The 19,143-nt window shown below is 41.7% G+C and overlaps 1 protein-coding gene across 1 annotated transcript in view; it reads right to left on the reverse strand.

Moving 5' to 3' along the window:
- LOC141133902 (vomeronasal type-2 receptor 26-like) overlaps positions 1–19,143 on the reverse strand; it is a 91,146-nt gene that overhangs the window by 43,656 nt on the left and 28,347 nt on the right. The window contains exons 3-4 of the mRNA XM_073623545.1: positions 11,067–11,837; positions 4,729–4,950 (exon numbers count right to left, since the gene is read on the reverse strand). Of these exons, the coding sequence (XP_073479646.1) occupies positions 4,729–4,950; positions 11,067–11,837 (993 nt within the window). The remainder of the gene's footprint in view (positions 1–4,728; positions 4,951–11,066; positions 11,838–19,143) is intronic.

Below are 19,143 nucleotides of genomic sequence, written 5' to 3' on the forward strand. Positions count from 1 at the left end.
ATTATCAAAAAATGTTTACACTTGTAATCCAGTTAAAATAGTCCATAAATTTCACTCACATCTCGCAACTTTATACAAGACAAACAATGAATTTAATCCTACAGAGGCTGAATCCTTCTTCTCAAAAATAACCTTACCTGAGTTATCTCAGAATCAAAAAAACAGTTTGGATGAGCCTATAACTATAGATGAAGTTGCTAATGCCATAAAAGACCTAAAACTTAACAAAAGACCAGGCCCAGACGGCTACTCGGCTTTATACTATAAAACATTCTCAGAAATACTCTCTCCCATTCTCACTGAAACTTTTAACAAACTTCTAGATGGACATTCTTTTCGGCAAGAAACACTAATGGCAATTGTTTGTATGATCCCAAAACCCCTTTCTGATGATACTTCCTGTGTGAATTATCGGCCTATCTCTCTGTTAAACCTCGATATTAAATTATTAGCAAAAATAATAGCAAAACGCCTCAATAGCATTATAAGAAAATTAATACATAGAGATCAAGTAGGCTTCATGCCAAATAGACAGGCAGGCGATAATATACGCAGGGCAGTGTTATTGGCACATATTGCTAAAAAACGGAAAATCCCTTTATGTTTTCTATCTCTCGATATTAAGAGGGCATTTGACACAGTATCCTGGCAATATATGCAATATTCATTACAAAAATGGGGTTTTGGACCCCACTTTTTAACATGGATCAAAGCATTATATAATAAACCCAAAGCCTATATAAAATATGCTGGATACAAATCTGAAGCCTTTAATATTGAAAGAGGTACCCGACAGGGTTGCCCATTATCTCCCTTATTATTTGCCCTTATACTCGAACCCATGGCCCAATACATCAGAACAAACCAAACTATAACTGGCATTGAAGTAGGAGGTATTACACACAAATTATGTATATTTGCAGACGATATATTACTTTTTCTATCATCACCACAGGTCTCTGGTCCTAACTTAATACCAGCTCTTGATGAATTTGCAGCCCTATCCGACCTTATAATTAATCCTAAGAAATGCCTAGTGCTTAATATTTCACTCACAAACATGGAATTGATCCCGGCTAGGGCTGCACTCCCATTCACATGGGCAGAAAAATCAATCCCATATCTTGGAATTCATTTAACAGCATCTCATTCTGACTTATTCTCAACCAATTATCCTCCTGTATTAAGACAGATCACAAATCTAATAAAACAATGGTCGCAACTTCCTTTATCCTGGATAGGGAAGATTAATGCAATCAAAATGACTATTCTACCCAAATTGCTTTATCTATTCAGAGTCCTCCCTATTCCAATTCCTTCCTATTTTTTGAGAATAGTACAAAAAAGAGCAACTTCGTTTATATGGGGCTCTTCTAAACCACGTATACCTATACACACACTACATCTTCCCAAAAATAAAGGAGGCCTGGGATACCCTAATTTTACTAACTACTACAGAGCAGCACATTTGGCCAGTCTGTCCAAATACCATGCAAAACAGGAAATCCCATTATGGGTATTTATAGAGGCTTCAGAAAATTACCCTCTATTAATATCAAATTTATAATGGCTTGATCCTAAAGACCGCTTTAAAATTCATAATCCCATAACCAAACACTTCTTATCTCTCTGGGATAAACTAAAAACCAAATATCAGTTACAATCTCCACACAATCCTCTCCTTTCTTTTATCAGAAATCCGGCCTTTTATCCGGCATGGATCTACCCAAATTCTTTTAAAGCTTGGACAACATCAGGCATTCAGACACTAAATGACTTCATAGCATCTAAATCATTCCTTTCATTCCCATCGCTTAGAGAAAAATATGATCTACCAAACTCTGAGATATTTAGATATCTCCAAATCAAAAATTTCTATACACCATTCCTAAAGGGGGATACACCATTATCCCAATTATCCATTTTTGAATCAATCTGTACAAAAGATCCATTTGCTAAAGGTACAATTTCATCACTTTATAATCAATTATATGGAGTAGCAAATCTTAATAGACCCTCTTACGTTCAGAGGTGGGAGGAGGACCTGGGACGAACTTTAGAAGACACGGACTGGTCTAACATATGGCTCACATCTAAGTCATCTTCACCCAACATCTTAGCACTGGAGACAAATTATAAAGTCCTAACTCGCTGGTACCTTGTACCCGCTAGAGTGGCAAAATATTCACCTAATACCTCAGCTCTTTGTTTTCGAGGATGCCCAGAAATAGGTACATATTTACACATATGGTGGACGTGCCCAGTAATCCAAACCTTCTGGAAGGAAGTCTTCGTGATTGCATCTAAAATATTTAAAAAAATAATACAACCAGATCCATATTTAACTTTACTTAATCTAAAACCAGAATGGTTAACACTCTCTCAATTCAAACTTATGATCCAACTAATAACGGCTGCAAAACAAACAGTGGCCAAGGCATGGAAATCTCCTACATTGGTACTAGCAGAAACAATTCACAGAATGAATAATGCAATGTCCCATGCTAAGATGGTAGCCATCGATCAAAATCAAATTACAAAATTTGAAAAACTTTGGCATCCTTGGATAAAACAACAGTTCCTGTCAAACTTCAATGACTCTGTCCTGTTGCCATGGTAACAGATTAAATGACTTACAGAGACACCCATTCTAAGGCTTCAAAGAGAACTAAAAAGAATAATAAACTAACGAGCGGGACAACCTTGTGGACCATACCTCTACCTTTCAACCCTTTTTCTTCTTTCTCTTTCCTTTTCTCCACCTTACGATTAAAGCTCATTATCAGAATTTATTTGACCTATATACACTCTACTTGTAAACAATATGTATAGTAGGTATAAATCATTTAAATACCTACAAAAGTAACTAAGGAAATGATATATATCTTTAATTTAGGTTTACGTGAACCCAATGTTTAATATTTGAAATTTCATGATATTTACCTATATAAACCCTACTGTAAAACAATGAGCTTACTTTATAGATCCTTGTAAACTTACTTTATGTATCTTTATAACATTGTATACTCAATAAACTTCTTTTGACAAGGAAAAAAAGGGCATGGATCCATTAACCTTTGGGTCTGGTATGAATATTAAGGGGAACCCTGAAGCCCCCAAAAAATGGCATAGGGGTCCCCCCAAAATCCATACTATGGATTTTAAGGGGAACCCTGCACCAAAATAAAAAAAATGGCTTAATATACCAGACCCTTATCTGAGCACGCAACCTGGCAGGCTGCAGGAAAAATGGGGGGACGAGAGAGCGCCCCCCCTCCTGAACCATACCAGGCCACATGCCCTCAACATGGAGAGGATGCTTTGGGGTAGCTCCCCAAAGCATCTTGTCCCCATGTTGATTTTTATTAAAAAAAAATTGCAATAACGTATATTGATTGGTTTGTGCAAAAGTTATAGCGTCTACAAAATAGGGGTTAGTTGTATGGCATTTTTATTTATTTTTTTTTTTTTTACTAGTAATGGCAGCGATCTGCGATTTTTATCAGGACTGTGACATTATGGCGGACACATCAGACACTTTTGACACCATTTTGGGACCATTGTCATTTATACAGCGATCAGTGCTATAAAATAGCCACTGATTACTGTATAAATGACACTGGCAGTGAAGGGGTTAAACGCTAGGGGGCGATCAAGGGATTAAGTCCTAGGGAGTGATTCCAACTGTGGGGGGGTGGGCTACCAGTGACATGACAGCGATTACTGCTCCCGATGACAGGGAGCACTAGCTTCCTGTCATGTCACTAGGCAGAACAGGGAAATGCCTTGTTTACATAGGCATCTCCCTGTTCTGCCTCTCCATCTCATGATCGCGGGTCGCCGCCGAACATTGAGTTTGTGAGACCCACGGGCACGCTCCCGTGGCGTGCAGTGGGCATGTACCCGCAAGGTGGCAAATTCAAAGGGACGTACAAGGTAAGCCCATTTGTCTGTAGTTTTTTCATGTTAATGTCCCATAGACTTTAACGGTGTTCCTGCGGCTTTCGAATTTGCTCTGAACACCGCATATTGTTCGCTGTTCTCCGAACAACCAAAGTTAGGTCCACACTTATGCTTTGCGAACCGTTTGCCCATCCCTAATAATTATATTCCATGTCTATAGGCGTGCACACAGGGTGTCCCGGGTGTGCCTGGGCACACCCTATTCACCCCGTGTGGAGCAGATTCCCCCTATTTAGACCCCTGATATTTCACAAAAAAAACCCTAACAGGGTTCCCAATTTTTTTTTTGAAATTGTAAAAAATAATAAAAAAATAAAACAATAAAAATAAAAACTACTGACGCCATCCACTGCCTTGCTGACATCAAACTCTACCCTACTGACACCGTCAATTGCTCTACTGACACTGTCAGTATATGTACACATGCACACACACACGTGTGTTTGAGCTTTGGGGTGCACACCTTAATGCAATAGGGTGTGCACACCTATATGTCATTTATGTCAGAGATTTACAGCCCCTCCAGTACCTCCTCTGACAACTTTATTCCATAACACATACATATTCACATAGAAAATAAATAAAGAATATTTATGTACACCAATTTTTTACAATCAAAAATATTCAATGGCTCCAAAAATGACCCCATTCATGGAGAGGCACATTGGCTAGCGTATCTTAAATTAAGACCAGAAAATCTCTATAAATCTGAATTATGAACCTTATCAGCAAACAATATAAACAGAAAATAAAGTGATTTCTTACTTTGCCTTTTTTCCAGAAGACGGGATCACTCACATTGGGAAATTGTTCAGGAACATAATCTGGGCTTTGAATGGTGGCAATTGTTTTGTATGAAGGACGTCCATTGGTAAAAGAAATCCAGCTTTGTAAAATAAGATCGGTTGGAATTTCTCTTCTCTCATTAAAGAAGATCTCACCATCATCTGGGTCGGTGTAATGAACATTTCTCACATACTTGTGCAGCTTTTCATAGAAAACAGAACACACATTACCATTAGAAATGGGCCGACCCCACCCCCGCAGCAGAACTCCCGAACAGGGAAAAAGTTCTAACCTGAACAGTGAACCCCATTGAAGTCTATGGGAGCGGAACAGGAAAAATCAAAAGTGCCCATTTTGAAGGCTTATATGCAAGTAATTGGCCATAAAAGTGGTATGGAGGCCCGGGTACTGCCCTGGGGGACATGTATCAATGCAAACAATTTTTTTTTAAAACAATCATTTTTTTCAGGAACAGTGATTTTAATGATGCTTAAAGTGCAACAATAAGAATGAAAAATTCCTTTAAATATAGTGCCTGGAGGGTCCCCTTAGCCTGCCTTTAAAGTGGCACATCTGTAGCTTATATAGAACATGCTGCAGCAAAAAATACATTTCTAAAGAAAAACAATTAGTCAAATCACATTTCAATTGACTTGCGGTCAATCAATACTAGACCCTTATCCGAGCACACAGCCTGGCAGGTCAGGAAAGGAGAGGGACGAGCGAGTGCCCCCCTTTCCTGAATCATGCCAGGCCACACGTTGCAGATTTTCGCTTGCCATGTCACCTGCCATACGTTGCGGATTTTCACTTGCCACATCACATGCCACCAGATGCGGATTGTCACTTGCCACACGTTGCGGATTGTCACCTGCCATGTGTTGCAGATTGTCACTTGCCACATTATTTGCCACACGTTGCAGATTGTCACTTGCCATGTCACCTGCCACACATTGCGGATTGTCACTTGCAACGTCACCTGTCATACATTGCAGATTGTCACTTGCCACGTCACCTATCACAAGTTGCGGATTGTCACTTGCCACGTCACCTGCCACGCTACCTGCCACACGTTGAGAATTGTCACTTGTCTGCTAAGGTGCGGATTGACACTTGCTGTGTCGCAGAGTGAAGTCAGGCAGCAGAGAGATGATGTGATCTCTCTGTTGCCTGCGGCTACACAGTGAGGGTGAACCTGCAGTGATATCATCTCTCTGTTCCACCGCCCACTGGCCCACTGATTGGTCAGCCCACCCGCTCACCTGCTGACTGTCCTATTTGCCAGCTCACCCAATGACTGGCCCACCCGCTCACTTACCCACCGATCCGCCCGCTCACTCACCCCCTGACTGGGCTGGCCCAGCCGCGGCACTCACTCACCTGCCGGCTTATCACTAATTTGTCAGGGGGAGGCAATTGCCCCGTTGCCCTCTCCCTGGATCTGCCCATGTCTGGGGAGCAGCTGCAGAACAAAAGGTTTTTCATCTTAATGCATTGAATGCATTAAAGTGGATGTAAACCCTACAAACATTTTTTTAATTAAGGCTTGTACCTGGTACAGCATATGATTTCATGTCATCTGTGCCCAGCATTCCCACAAAGAGTTAATTCAGCACTGAGCAATCCTCTTATCTTCTTTCAGTGAGATAAAAACGGACAGACAGAGACATACCAGTCCTTCTTCCCCCTTGCTGTGAGTGACAGCTCATTTCCTTATCTCATGCACTAGTATGAGAGAGACATTCAGTGTACTTTCCCAGCATCATCATCCCCCTTTCATAGTGTCTCACATCTATTACTACAGCCTGCATTGTGTAGCACCTGTGCAGGAGTCATAGGAGGCCGTGAACGCGCTCTGCTTCCTTCGCGACGCTGCCTGGCCAAAGGGGAGTGTAGAGGTGGTGACATCACGACTCCACCCACTTAGCTCCAGAGCATAGACCCGCCCTATGGATTTCAGAGATTTGTGGGGCTCGGTGTGCAGGAGGGGGTGATTTTTAACCACTTCAGCCCCGGAAGATTTGGCTACTGAATGACCGGGCCATTTTTTGCGATTCGGCACTGCATCGGTTTAAATGACAAATGCGCGGTCATACGACGTTGCACCCAAGCAAGATAGACGTCCTTTTTTTCCCACAAATAGAGATTTCTTTTGGTGGTATTTGATCACTAGGGATGAGCTTCGAGTTCGAGTCAAACTCATGTTCGACTCGAACATCGGCTGTTCGCAAGTTCGCCGAACAGAGAACAATTTGGGGTGTTCGCGGCAAATTCGAATGCTGCGGAACACCCTTTAAAAGTCTATGGGAGAAATCAAAAGTGCTAATTTTAAAGGCTTATATTCATGGTATTGTCATAAAAAGTGTTTGGGGACCTGGGTCCTGCCCCAGGGGACATGGATCAATGCAAAAAAAAGTTTTAAAAACGTCCGTTTTTTCGGGAGCAGTGATTTTAATGATGCTTAAAGTGAAACAATAAAATTGTAATATCCCTTTAAATTTTGTACCTGGGGGTGTCTATAGTATGCCTGTAAAGGGGCGCATGTTTCCCGTGTTTAGAACAGTCTGACAGCAAAATGACATTTCAAAGGAAAAAAAGGCATTTAAACTACTCGCGGCTATTAATGAATTGCCGGTCCGACAATACACATAAAAGTTCATTGATAAAAACGGCATGGGAATTCCCCACAGGGGAACCCCGAACCAAAATTTATTAAAAAAATGACGTGGGGGTCCCCCTAAATTCCATACCAGGCCCTTCAGGTCTGGTATGGATATTAAGGGGAACCCCAGCCAAAATTTTAAAAAAAAATGGTGTGGAGTCCTCCTTTAACTCAGCAGCAGCTTAATGCTCTATATGTCCTGACAAAGTTACCAGGGGTGGAGCGATACATGTAGACATGGGAACTGATCCCCCATTCCCTGCTGCACTGCATGGTTTGGACCATATACAGCACTTGCTTGAACCTTGAGACACATGAAACTATGAAGCCGCCACATGTATTGCAGACTGATATTACATCTGCCATTGCCAGCGAGACAACCACATACTCTCTCCATTTTTGGAGGATCTATTTGGATGTCAGATGACTCGGAATCTGATCCATCATGGTGGGACAGTGAGTAATTGACCCCATTGCGCCTCTATACTGGTCCCATCGGCCGTGCTAGGACATTACCCACATACTGGGATGTACCCAGCAGCATGGGCCAGACCAGAAATGCAGGTGGGAGTCTGAATCATGACCACACTAATTGCAGTATATACAGCATGTACTTACCGTGATAGTTTTGCAGGGCTTTTTTTCAGTGAGAACACAGGGGAACGCAGTTCTGGCACCTTCACCACTGAATGTATGTAATGGCAAGGAGTGCTGGGTTGTGCTACAGTGTCTATTGATGATGACTGCTGATGGATCTATTGTTGCTGTAGGGGATATATTTCTGCAGAAGGGTTGATTGCTGCTAGGGAGGTCTATTGTTGCTAGTGGGGATCTATTTTTGCTGGGGTGAGTCTTATGTTGCTGGGGCATCAGTTGTCGCTGGGAGGGATCTACTGTTGAGGGAGCAGTCTATTATATCTGGCTGCTAGAGGGTCTATTGTTGCTGGGTGGTATTTTGTTGTAGGTGGTCCATTGTTGCAGGGGGGATCTATTGTTGCTGGTGGGTCTATTGTTGTTGGCTGTGGGGGTCTATTTTACTGCTTTTCTTGTTATCAATAACAAATTCCATACAGATTAATTACCACAAATGTTACTTGGTTCTGTATTCTCTAAAAGGGGTAGTGCTGGGAGGTGGGTAGGGGGTGAAACCAAGAACAGATGCTCAGAGGTAGGTGGGGGCAAAGACAATGGGTAACTCCCAAAAGGGGGAGTTCCTGCACCTATTCTCTGAGAAAAAAAGCCCTGCATATAACATTACTTAAATGGATGGACTGCCTAATATCTATGTTCACACACCCATGCAATCTTTATGAACTTTAGCTCAGCTGACAATTGCACTTTGATTTCTGTTTTTAGGCCATACTGTCAGCCTGCTGTTTTCCTGGGATTTATCATATACTACATACACTATGTGAGTCAGCCGGCAGTTTGTATTCATTGAACGGATCTAGTCAGCCTTTATTATCTCAGTGTTGTCACCAGCGGTGGTATACCAAATCGGATTTCCATCAGGGACTCCTGGCATTAGGGTTTTGCACTGTACATGCCCATCAAGCTTTTTAAGGTGCAGTGTGGACCAGATGCACGATCCCCTGGGAGGTTATCCGGCACTGTGACTCACAGGGGGTTCATGCCCTATGAACATGCAGGTGCTTTAGTTAGGGTCCATCTAGGGCAGTGGTTCTCAACCTGGGGGTTGGGACCCCCTCGGGGGTCGAATAATGATTTGCCAGGGGTCATTGAATCCTGGGTTGTTCCTGAAGCCCACACCGCTCTCCTAGCCTTTTTGCAGCCACCCAGCAGAGCTGCCCCTGGAGCCTCTTCGCAGCCGCCCATTCAGTTCACAGCATGGCTGGGGGGGAGCAAAGACTAGAGGTCAGCTGACTGGTGAGGAATGCCAAGTGAGAGGGGCTGGAGGAGACTCTATCTCCTGATTTCGGCATAGGTGTCACTGCTACAAGACACCACAAAATCGACGACACAGTGAAGCCGGAGACACAGTGAGTAACACTACCTGTGATTATAGTTGCCATTAAAAGTCCTCACTACAGTTCTCAGATCAGCAGATGACCTTGATCAAGAGCACCTAAGTTGGCTTATCAGAACTCCCCCCAGCATTGCCACTCATCCAAACTCCCCGCCACCAAGGAGTAAGAGACGGAATAAAAATAGAGGATACATGGAAGGAAGAGGAAAAGAGGGGGAGGAACAAAGAAAAAGGGAGAGAAAGAATAAGAGAAAGAACAAGAAAGACGGCTAGACAGAGGGATGAGGAAAAAAATCAAGAAATTAGGATAGAGAGAGATAAAAGGGAAAGAAAGGAGAACAAAGAGAAAGAGTGGTACATCCTAAAATGTACCATAAGGGGTTTTAATACTGTATGAGTGGAAGGGGCTTAGGGAGTGCTAAATGTCCATGGGTTAGGGGCACAAATTACTTGTCTTGGGTGCTGACAACCCACGCTACAAAAATAATTTTACTGTTAAGGGTTCCCATAACTTGGGAAATTTATCAAGGGGTCACGGCACTAGAAAGATTGAGAACCACTGATCTAGGGGGATATTTTCCAGCAGAAAAGGTCAAACTGAATCATTCCGTCGGACATTCCGATCGTGTGTGGGCTTCATCTGACTTTTTCTTTCAAAAATTATGACGGACCTAGAAATAGAACATGTTTCAAATTTTTCCAATGGAATCAGTTCCTATCGGGAAAACCACTCATCTGTATGCTCTTCCGACTGACCAAAAACGACGCAAGGGCAGCTATTGGCTACTGGCTATTGAACTTCCTTTTCCTAGTCCTGTCGTACGTCATCGCGTTCTAAACGATCGGACTTTGGTGTGATCATGTGTAGGCAAGTCCGTTTCAGCGGAACTCTGTCGGAATTCCGTTGAAAAAAACGTCAGAAGTTATTCTGATGAAAAGTCCGGTTGTGTGTACGCGGCATAAGAGTCGTCTGTCCCAGATCCAGGTGGGAGGATCACTTTGCTTTATGGGGGACATTGAGTGATCTGAATAAGGAGATTTCATTGTGGGGTGGGTTAGTGGGGATAGGGGAGTTGTTTTATAATTTTCTTTAAAAATAACAAACATGTCATACTTACCTGCTCTGTGCAGTTGGTTTTGCACAGAGCAGTCTGGGTCCTCCTCTTCTAGGGTCCATCTTCAGTGCTCTGGCCCCTCCCTCCTGTCAAGCAGCTTGCTATTATGGGGGCACCCGAGCAGAGCTGCAGCTCTGTGTGTCCATTTTGACCCCACCTCCTCTCTCTCCTCATTGGCTAACTGACTTTGACAGCAGCGGGAGCCAGTGGCACCGCTGCTGTGTCTAAGCCAAAGAGGAGAAAGAGTCGTGCACTTGTTTACATTGCTGCATAGAGATGGGGCTCAGGTAAGTATTTGGGGGTGCTGGGGCGGCTGCTACACACACAGAAGGTTTTTTATCTTAATGCATAGAATACATTGCATAGATGTGCATAGAATGCATTAAAATAAAAACCTTCTGCCTTTACAACCCCTTTTAAGTGCTGTTTAGAATTTTGTATTTGTCTAATAAATTATAAAGAGTTAGCTATTGGTTGTCTATACAGCTCTTTTTTTTTGTTTTTTGGTATTTCGGTATATCATAGTAATCTAAACAATTATTATCCAACTTACTCTGTGCTGGAATCCATTTTGCTCAGATTTATTTTTCTTCATGAACATTCTATGTAAAGCATGGGCCAGAACATATACAGCCGTGTATATAAAGGAGGGATGAGTTGTATGAGAAGCCAATAAGGTTGAAACATCTCTTACACCTGTACATTGATAGGCTTTTGGAAAATAGAAATTTTTATGTGGGTTTGGGGAAAGGCACTGAAACCATAAAACCCAAATATCTTCCAGTAGGGGGTCATTTAGGCAGCTGGAGAAGGTGACACCTTTGGTATAAACATCCAGGTTTAGTTTTTGTTCTCGTGGCCACACAAATATGAAGCTGTAGTTAAGTGATGTATACTTCAAATAATATAAATCAGTTAACTTAATCCATGATGGTGGGAAAATAAATGTGATATTTTCTGCAAAAGAGTGTAAATGAAAAACAAAATGATAAAAGTGAGTTATGGAAGTTCCGCACACTATGATGACCTTAGCTTTTGATTTGGTAATTATTCCTGATGTGCGAAAATCATTAATTGTTTTTCGTTTGAGTTGAATGATATAATCTATGCAGATTCCATGTTCTCTCATCATCTTGTTCAGTTCTTGGGACTCCTCATCACCGCTGCCATCCTCTGATATTATTATTCCAACCCAGTTCCACCCAAAATGCTGCAATAATTTAATAACAGCTTTCAAACGGACCCGATCATCTGGTGTCATATGGAATAAAGTTGGATATATGTTTCCATCTTTCAGACTAGTGTCAGTGACTCGGTAAGTGATCTGGATAATATGTTGGGAAATATTTTAATGTGATGTTATTTATTATTGGTACTTATATAGCGCCATCAATTTACGCATCGCTTCACATATATACAGTATATTGTACATTTATATCAGTCCCTAACCCTCAACAGGCTTACAATCTAAGGTTCCTCACATTTTTGTAAATATTTTATTATATCTTTTCATGTGACAACACTGAAGAAATTACACTTTGCTACAATGTAAAGTAGTGAGTGTACAGCTTGTATAACAGTGTAAATTTGCGGTCACCTCAAAATATCTCAACACACAGCCATTAATGTCTAAACCGCTGGCAACAAAAGTGAGTACACCTCTAAGTGAAAATGTCCAAAACTGGACCCAATTAGCTATTTTCCCTCCCCGGTGTCATGTGACTCATTAGTGTTACAAGGTCTCAGGTGTAAATGGGGAGCAGGTTTGTCAAATTTGGTGTTATCGCTCTCACTCTCTCATGCTGGTCACTGGAAGTTCAACATGGTACCTCATGGCAAAAAACTCTCTGAGGATCTGAAAAAAAAAATAATTGTTGCTCTACATAAAGATGGCCTAGGCTATAAGAAGATTGCCAAGACCTTGAAACTGAGCTGCAGCATGGTGGCCAAGACCATACAGCCGTATAACAGGACAGGTTCCACTCAGAACAGGCCTCGTCATGGTCGACCAAAGAAGTTAAGTGCACGTGCTCAGTGTCGTATCCAGAATTGTACAGCTTGTACAACAGTGTAAATTTGCTGTCCCCTCAAAATAACGCAACACACTCAACAGCTCTGGTGAACTCCATGACCAAAAGAGGGTTAAGGCAGTGCTGGAAAATAATGGTGGCTACACAAAATATTGACACTTTGGGCCCAATTTGGACATTTTCACTTAGGGGTGTACTCACTTTTGCTGCCAGAGCTTTAGACATTAGTGTCTGTGTGTTGAGTTATTTTGAGGGGACAGCAAATTTACACTGTTATACAAGCTCTACACTCACTACTTTACATTGAATCAATTTACTGTCATTTCTTCAGTGTTGTCACATGAAAATATATAATAAAAATGTGAGGGGTGTACTCACTTTTGTGAGATACTGTACATACACATACTAGGGCCAATTTAGACATGAGCCAATGAGCCTCCTAGCATGTCTTTGGTACGTGGGAGGAAACTGGAGTACCCAGAGGAAACCCAGGCAAGCACAGGGAGAACATACAAACTCCAAGCCAGTAGTGCTGTGGCTGCCAGGTGAGAGTTCTAACCACTAAACCACTGTGCTGCCCTGTTTTTCAAGCAATGAAACATGAGAAAAGTAATATATAAATGGCACACAAAGATCTCTTTATCATATTTATTTTTTTCTGTTCTAATAAAAAGAAGTAATTGTCAGATTTTTTATTCATAGAGATCTAGGTTTATGAGAGTACACACTGCATTCCATACACCCAGTGAAGTGGCTGGCCTCGGGCGATACACAGAGATGAAACAAATCCTTCCACATAAGTTGTACCTGTTTACCGCCAGTATCTCTTCTCTACATAAATTCAAAGTGCTGACTTTATAATCTTGTCTGAGAGTTTAGAAAAAAGGTCTGGAGCAGAAGATACACTCTGCAGAGCTCAGTAAGGAGAGCTCTTAGAGCTGATTTAAGGGAAGGGACCCCCCCCCCTTTAGTTAGCACACAGGAACAGAGCTGAGGCTGTCAATCTACTGGAGCTCCCTCCCCATCACCAATTTATCTTGGGGTCAGGAAAACATGTCAGAAGTGACTCATACAGATAGCAGGGAGGGAGGAAGGAGGCAGCAGACATAAATTAAACTTAGTGCTCTGGATTGAGACAAGTACACACTATAGAGGGATATGCTCCTTCCCAGTGAAGAGCTGGGCAGGGGGGAGGGGGCATATTAGCACAAGTCTTGGCCATTGTAGGACGGGCAGACTGTTCTCCCAGCACAACCAGAAAACTGACCACACTGGGATGGGGGTGCTCTCATGTCTAGCGATTTTTTTTTTTTTTTTTTGCAATAGGAAAGTATTTTGCACAAATAAAGCAATACAAAGAAAAGAGAATACAATTTAACACACAGATACAACAGACACATATCAGGATTATGAGAAGTTGGGGTAATATAATAAATCAATATAATAAAGGTCTTTTTCAAATAAAGTTAATGACCCTAATACTACCACAAAATTAACATAATCTATGAAACATGATAATAGTTCATATCATCCCAAATAACTAAAAAATATGTTTTTCGGGAGGTCGTGGCATCCATTCAGTAAGATGGCCCCTTAATTAAGGAGCTCCACTCTGCTCCCGGGCATTAGACAGCTGAGTACTTGCTGCCTCCATCGCTATGCAGCGGCGCTGACAGGATGAGTGCAGGTTAAAAAACTCCCCAGCTTCTTCCCTTCTACATGTGCCTGACTCAGCCAAATTGGTGTCAGAGACCAAAGCTCCAGTACTGGTCCCAGACCTCTAGCATCAGCTGTGCAGGATGAAGGAGGAAGAGCAACTAATGGATGTGAGTAACGATCAGCCCAAACTGCAGGCTGACATCCCATGGCCTGACCCAATTGCAACCTTTCCTACAACAGGTCTGACACTACCTTGAAATAAATGCTACCCTCCCTCCGAGCCTCACTGTAATCTGATTATTTCTCCTCTCTTAACCAATACAAGCTTGAACTGCAGTGGATAGGGGGCAGAGTAGGCCACATGGAAGACAAAATGTGTGAAGTCACTACTTTTTTAAATGCCTTAGTAGACTTCCACGCAATTCACCAGGACGAACTGAGCTCTATGAAAGAAAAAGTGGCTGACCTCGAGGATAGATCATGCCACAACAATCTAAAAATCAGGGGTATTCCCAAATCAGTACTGACCCCTCAATTACCTAATTTTGTTCACAATCCATTCAATGAGGTGCTGCCTAATCTTACATCCGCAAGTCTAACTATTGATAGAATACATTATATTCCAAAACCATTATTCCTCCCTTCAGAAGTGCCATATAACATTCTACTAAGGATACATTTTTTTCAAGTGAAATAAAAACTACTAGAGGACTTCTGCTGTGTTGATCAGTTACCAGCACAAGCTGTGAACCTTCAGGTCCTTCCGGACTTCTCCCAATACACCCTGCAACTTTGCCGCAACCTGAAATCCATAACCAAAATCCTGCAAAATAACAAACGCATATACAAATGGAAGTACCCTGCAAAATTGAGTGTGACTTACAACAAGAAATTATACATAATCACCCCACTGGACGAAGGTCTTAAACTCCTTAAGAACTAGGGAATCATACCAGAAACATGAACATCTCCTAATGGTTCTCCACATCATCCATCTAAACACGTGCATTCTGAATGGCAAGTTGTGTCCAGGAAATAATTTTCCTTGTGAATCACCTAGAGGCCTCTTCTCTAAAACCTAGCCCGGTTACCAGAGGGGAACTCTGGAATCATTAGGAGTAGATTTCACTGTACCCTATACCCCATGACTTTCTGCAGTTACCACTGCGCTTGTGGGCCCAGGTGTATTTTTTCTTTTTATTTGTTTTTTACCTCCCTTTACCTTTTAGCAGCTTTTTTTTCTCATTCACTCTTGGCAGTCTCTGACTGTGTTATTGGAGTTCTGCTCAGTTTCCTCCCTACTACGATCCAGGGTTTGTTCCCGGTAGTTGCAAACCTTAGCGCTACATCTGTTTACTTCATTCAATTCTACACTTCATTTTGGCTGTACATCATGGACAGTTCCCATCACAGTATCTTCTCATCTATACGGAGCATATTCCTTCATCCCTGTTCCTGAAAACCCTCATCCTACCATCCATGGTGATTCATACTCTTGTCAACTCTTTCCTTTCAATTTGCATCATCACCTTCCATATCAGCTGAAAATTAGTTCCTAAACGTCTGTTTTGAACCGCCCAGCGAAGTGCCACTCCTTTTGGAAAGAAGCACTCTCCAACAAAATTGACATTGTGGCTATACAAGAGACCCATTTTCATAAAGACTCTATGTCTCACTGTTCCCACAGAAGCTTTCCTCATATTATCATGGCCTCAACTCACGCCAAGAAGAGGGGAGTCATGATAGCCATCAGTGACTGTGTATCCTAATCCCTAACTGTAGCTATTCTAGATCCGGAAGGCAGATATATTATACTTCTTTGCACTATTAACAACTATTAACAACTCGCACCAATTAAAATTTCTGCGTAAGCTTTTTACCAAAATCTCAAAGGTGCGACAGGGTTACCTGGTTGTGTGTGGGGATTTCAATCTAGTGGCTGATCCCAGCATGGATGCCACGGTTGAAAGGTCACTCGCCTTCACTGTGTGGTTTTCTTCATGCAGAGGACATTCATGATGCGTGGCGTTGCCTTCATGCAAATGAACGCGACTTTGCATACTTCTCCCAGCGACACAACACGTATATGCGTATTGATATGTTTCTGGTTGATAAGTTATTATTATAGAAGGTGTCCTCATCCACCATCTCTGACATCGCATGGTCAGACAATGCTGCTATATTTATGCCCTTTGTGGCAGTGGACAACGGCCCATTGTGTATGTCTGGTTTAAAAAAATTATTACCAAACACTTGCAGGAGTTTTTTTTGCACACAATAGTCTTCTAATACTAATCCATTCACCTTGTGGAATGCACATAAGGCCTGTATAAAAAGGTTTTCTGATTTGACTCGGCTCCAGCTCTGTTAAAATGTATATTATTATCTCTAAAATCCACTCAGATGCTCTAAACAAAGCCTCTCCACCCATTTCTTACGTCAACCTCACTAACACAACTGAGGCTTAATCTAAGAAGGCTATTGTGCGAGAACCATGACAAATATCTGCATCATATGAAACGGAACTATTATGCACTTAATAGGATGGGTAAGTTCCTAGCAAACAGACTGAAAGCCCAAAGAACAAAGACATGGATCCCATTTGCTGACTATTATGAATCCCTTTATAACTTGAACCATGACTCCAATACACCTCAAGAAGTAGATATCCATCAATTTCTAGTATTAACCTTCCAACCCTGAATGACTCTCAACTACAGTCCTTAAATGGCCCTCTAACTGAACCATAAAAAAATAAAATTATTAATTCTCTAGGGAAATCACCAGGCCCAGACAGCCTCACCAACGAACACCTTAAAACCTTCAAAGACACTCTCACCCCCTTCTTACTTTCAGTCTTTATCAAAGTGACCAAAACTGCCTCTTTTCGCTCTAAAATGTTAATGGCACATGTTGTGACTCTTCCGAAGCCAGGAAAAGGCCCAAACACGACTGCAAATTTCTGCCCAATTTCTCTCTTAAATTCAGACATATATACCAAACTTCTAGCCACCAGATTATTAGGGTTTATTAGGGTTTATCAGAGTTTATCAAAGGCAGACAGGCACCTGAGGCCACCATTCAACTGATCAACCTCATTCACCACATGGAGCTGAGTCAAACTCCCCCTCTGCTGCTTTGGTGCAGAGAATGTGTTTGATCAGGTCCACTAGAGCTAACCAAGTTTGGCTTCTCAGGTCCAATTATGTCTGCGATTTTAGCTATCTACTCTTCCCCATCTGCCCACTTCTTCACATCTGGACTCCTCTTTAAGTCCTCTTCAATCTACAATGGTAGGAATGCCTCTAATCTCTGTCAATTTTCAATCTTATGATTGAGCCATTGACAGAATCTATGTGGTCTCATCTACATATTTACAGTTTCAAATGCAACTGCAGACCTCACACGATAAATATTTTTGCAAACAATGTAATTCTTATCCTGGCTAAACCCCTGACTTTACTCCAATTTGCCCAACAAGTCTTACAAGATTTTAGCAGTGTATCTTATAAAGTAAATTTCTCAAAATCCTTAATTCTATACCAAGGTGTCCACATCACAACCTGCAAACACCTCTCATCCCAACTACCATACTCATGGGCTGACCAGAGCATCCCATACCTGGGAATCGCTTTGATTTCCTCTGCCACAAAATTAACAGATGCCAGTCTTATAACTCTGATTCATACACTATGAGGAGATACACAACGACTTGCCAAACTTAAGATGTCTTGGGAGGTTGGCAGCATTTAAAATGCAAGTCCTTACCAAAACTTTGTACATTTTCCGCACACTACGGATCCCATTAACCTCTCCTTACCTATCTTCATTAAAATTGATATTGAAAACCTTCATATGGAAGAGTAGGAGAGCTAGGTGTGCCTATCATCACCTTGCAGACCTCACACGATAAATATTTTTGCAAACAATGTAATTCTTATCCTGGCTAAACCCCTGACTTTACTCCAATTTGCCCAACAAGTCTTACAAGATTTTAGCAGTGTATCTTATAAAGTAAATTTCTCAAAATCCTTAATTCTATACCTAGGTGTCCACATCACAACCTGCAAACACCTCTCATCCCAACTACCATACTCATGGGCTGACCAGAGCATCCCATACCTGGGAATCGCTTTGATTTCCTCTGCCACAAAATTAACAGATGCCAGTCTTATAACTCTGATTCATACACTATGAGGAGATACACAACGACTTGCCAAAATTAAGATGTCTTGGGAGGTTGGCAGCATTTAAAATGCAAGTCCTTACCAAAACTTTGTACATTTTCCGCACACTACGGATCCCATTAACCTCTCCTTACCTATCTTCATTAAAATTGATATTGAAAACCTTCATATGGAAGAGTAGGAGAGCTAGGTGTGCCTATCATCACCTTGTTAAACATAGACGGGTGGGTGGGTTCCGATTACTTGACATAAAGGACTACTTCTATGCCTCTCAACTTGCATCCCAATGCCACTGGGTTCCAAACTCTCCAAGACATTCTATGGAAAGACATTGAAACTGCACTCACACACTAGGTAAATTATATTACCTTCTGTTGGCAGATTCCTGGATCCTACAGAATATTAAATCCCTCCCTTTGCCTACCCATGCTTCCATCTTAGCATTGAGGAAACCCATAACCTAACCCCTCAAGGGACCTTTACAACATCATATCCATTACCCATTGAGAACCCTGGATCTTACCCTATATTTCGCTTAAACAATAGGAAGCAGCTGGAATCCACTGGGTGGATCATCTCTTTCACGTCAACAAACAAGGAAAAAACTGCGCTATAACATGATTAAATATATGAGTGCATACAAATCTATTAGTGCATATCAAAGTTCATAGAATAGGAAATCCAAGAAATCTTCTATGGAATTAAGGAAAGTCCCAAGGAAAAATTCCCTCAATAATTCACAGTAAAAGCTTGT

This window comes from Aquarana catesbeiana, linkage group LG01 (genome assembly GCF_042186555.1).
Source record: "Aquarana catesbeiana isolate 2022-GZ linkage group LG01, ASM4218655v1, whole genome shotgun sequence".
NCBI lineage: Eukaryota > Metazoa > Chordata > Amphibia > Anura > Ranidae > Aquarana > Aquarana catesbeiana.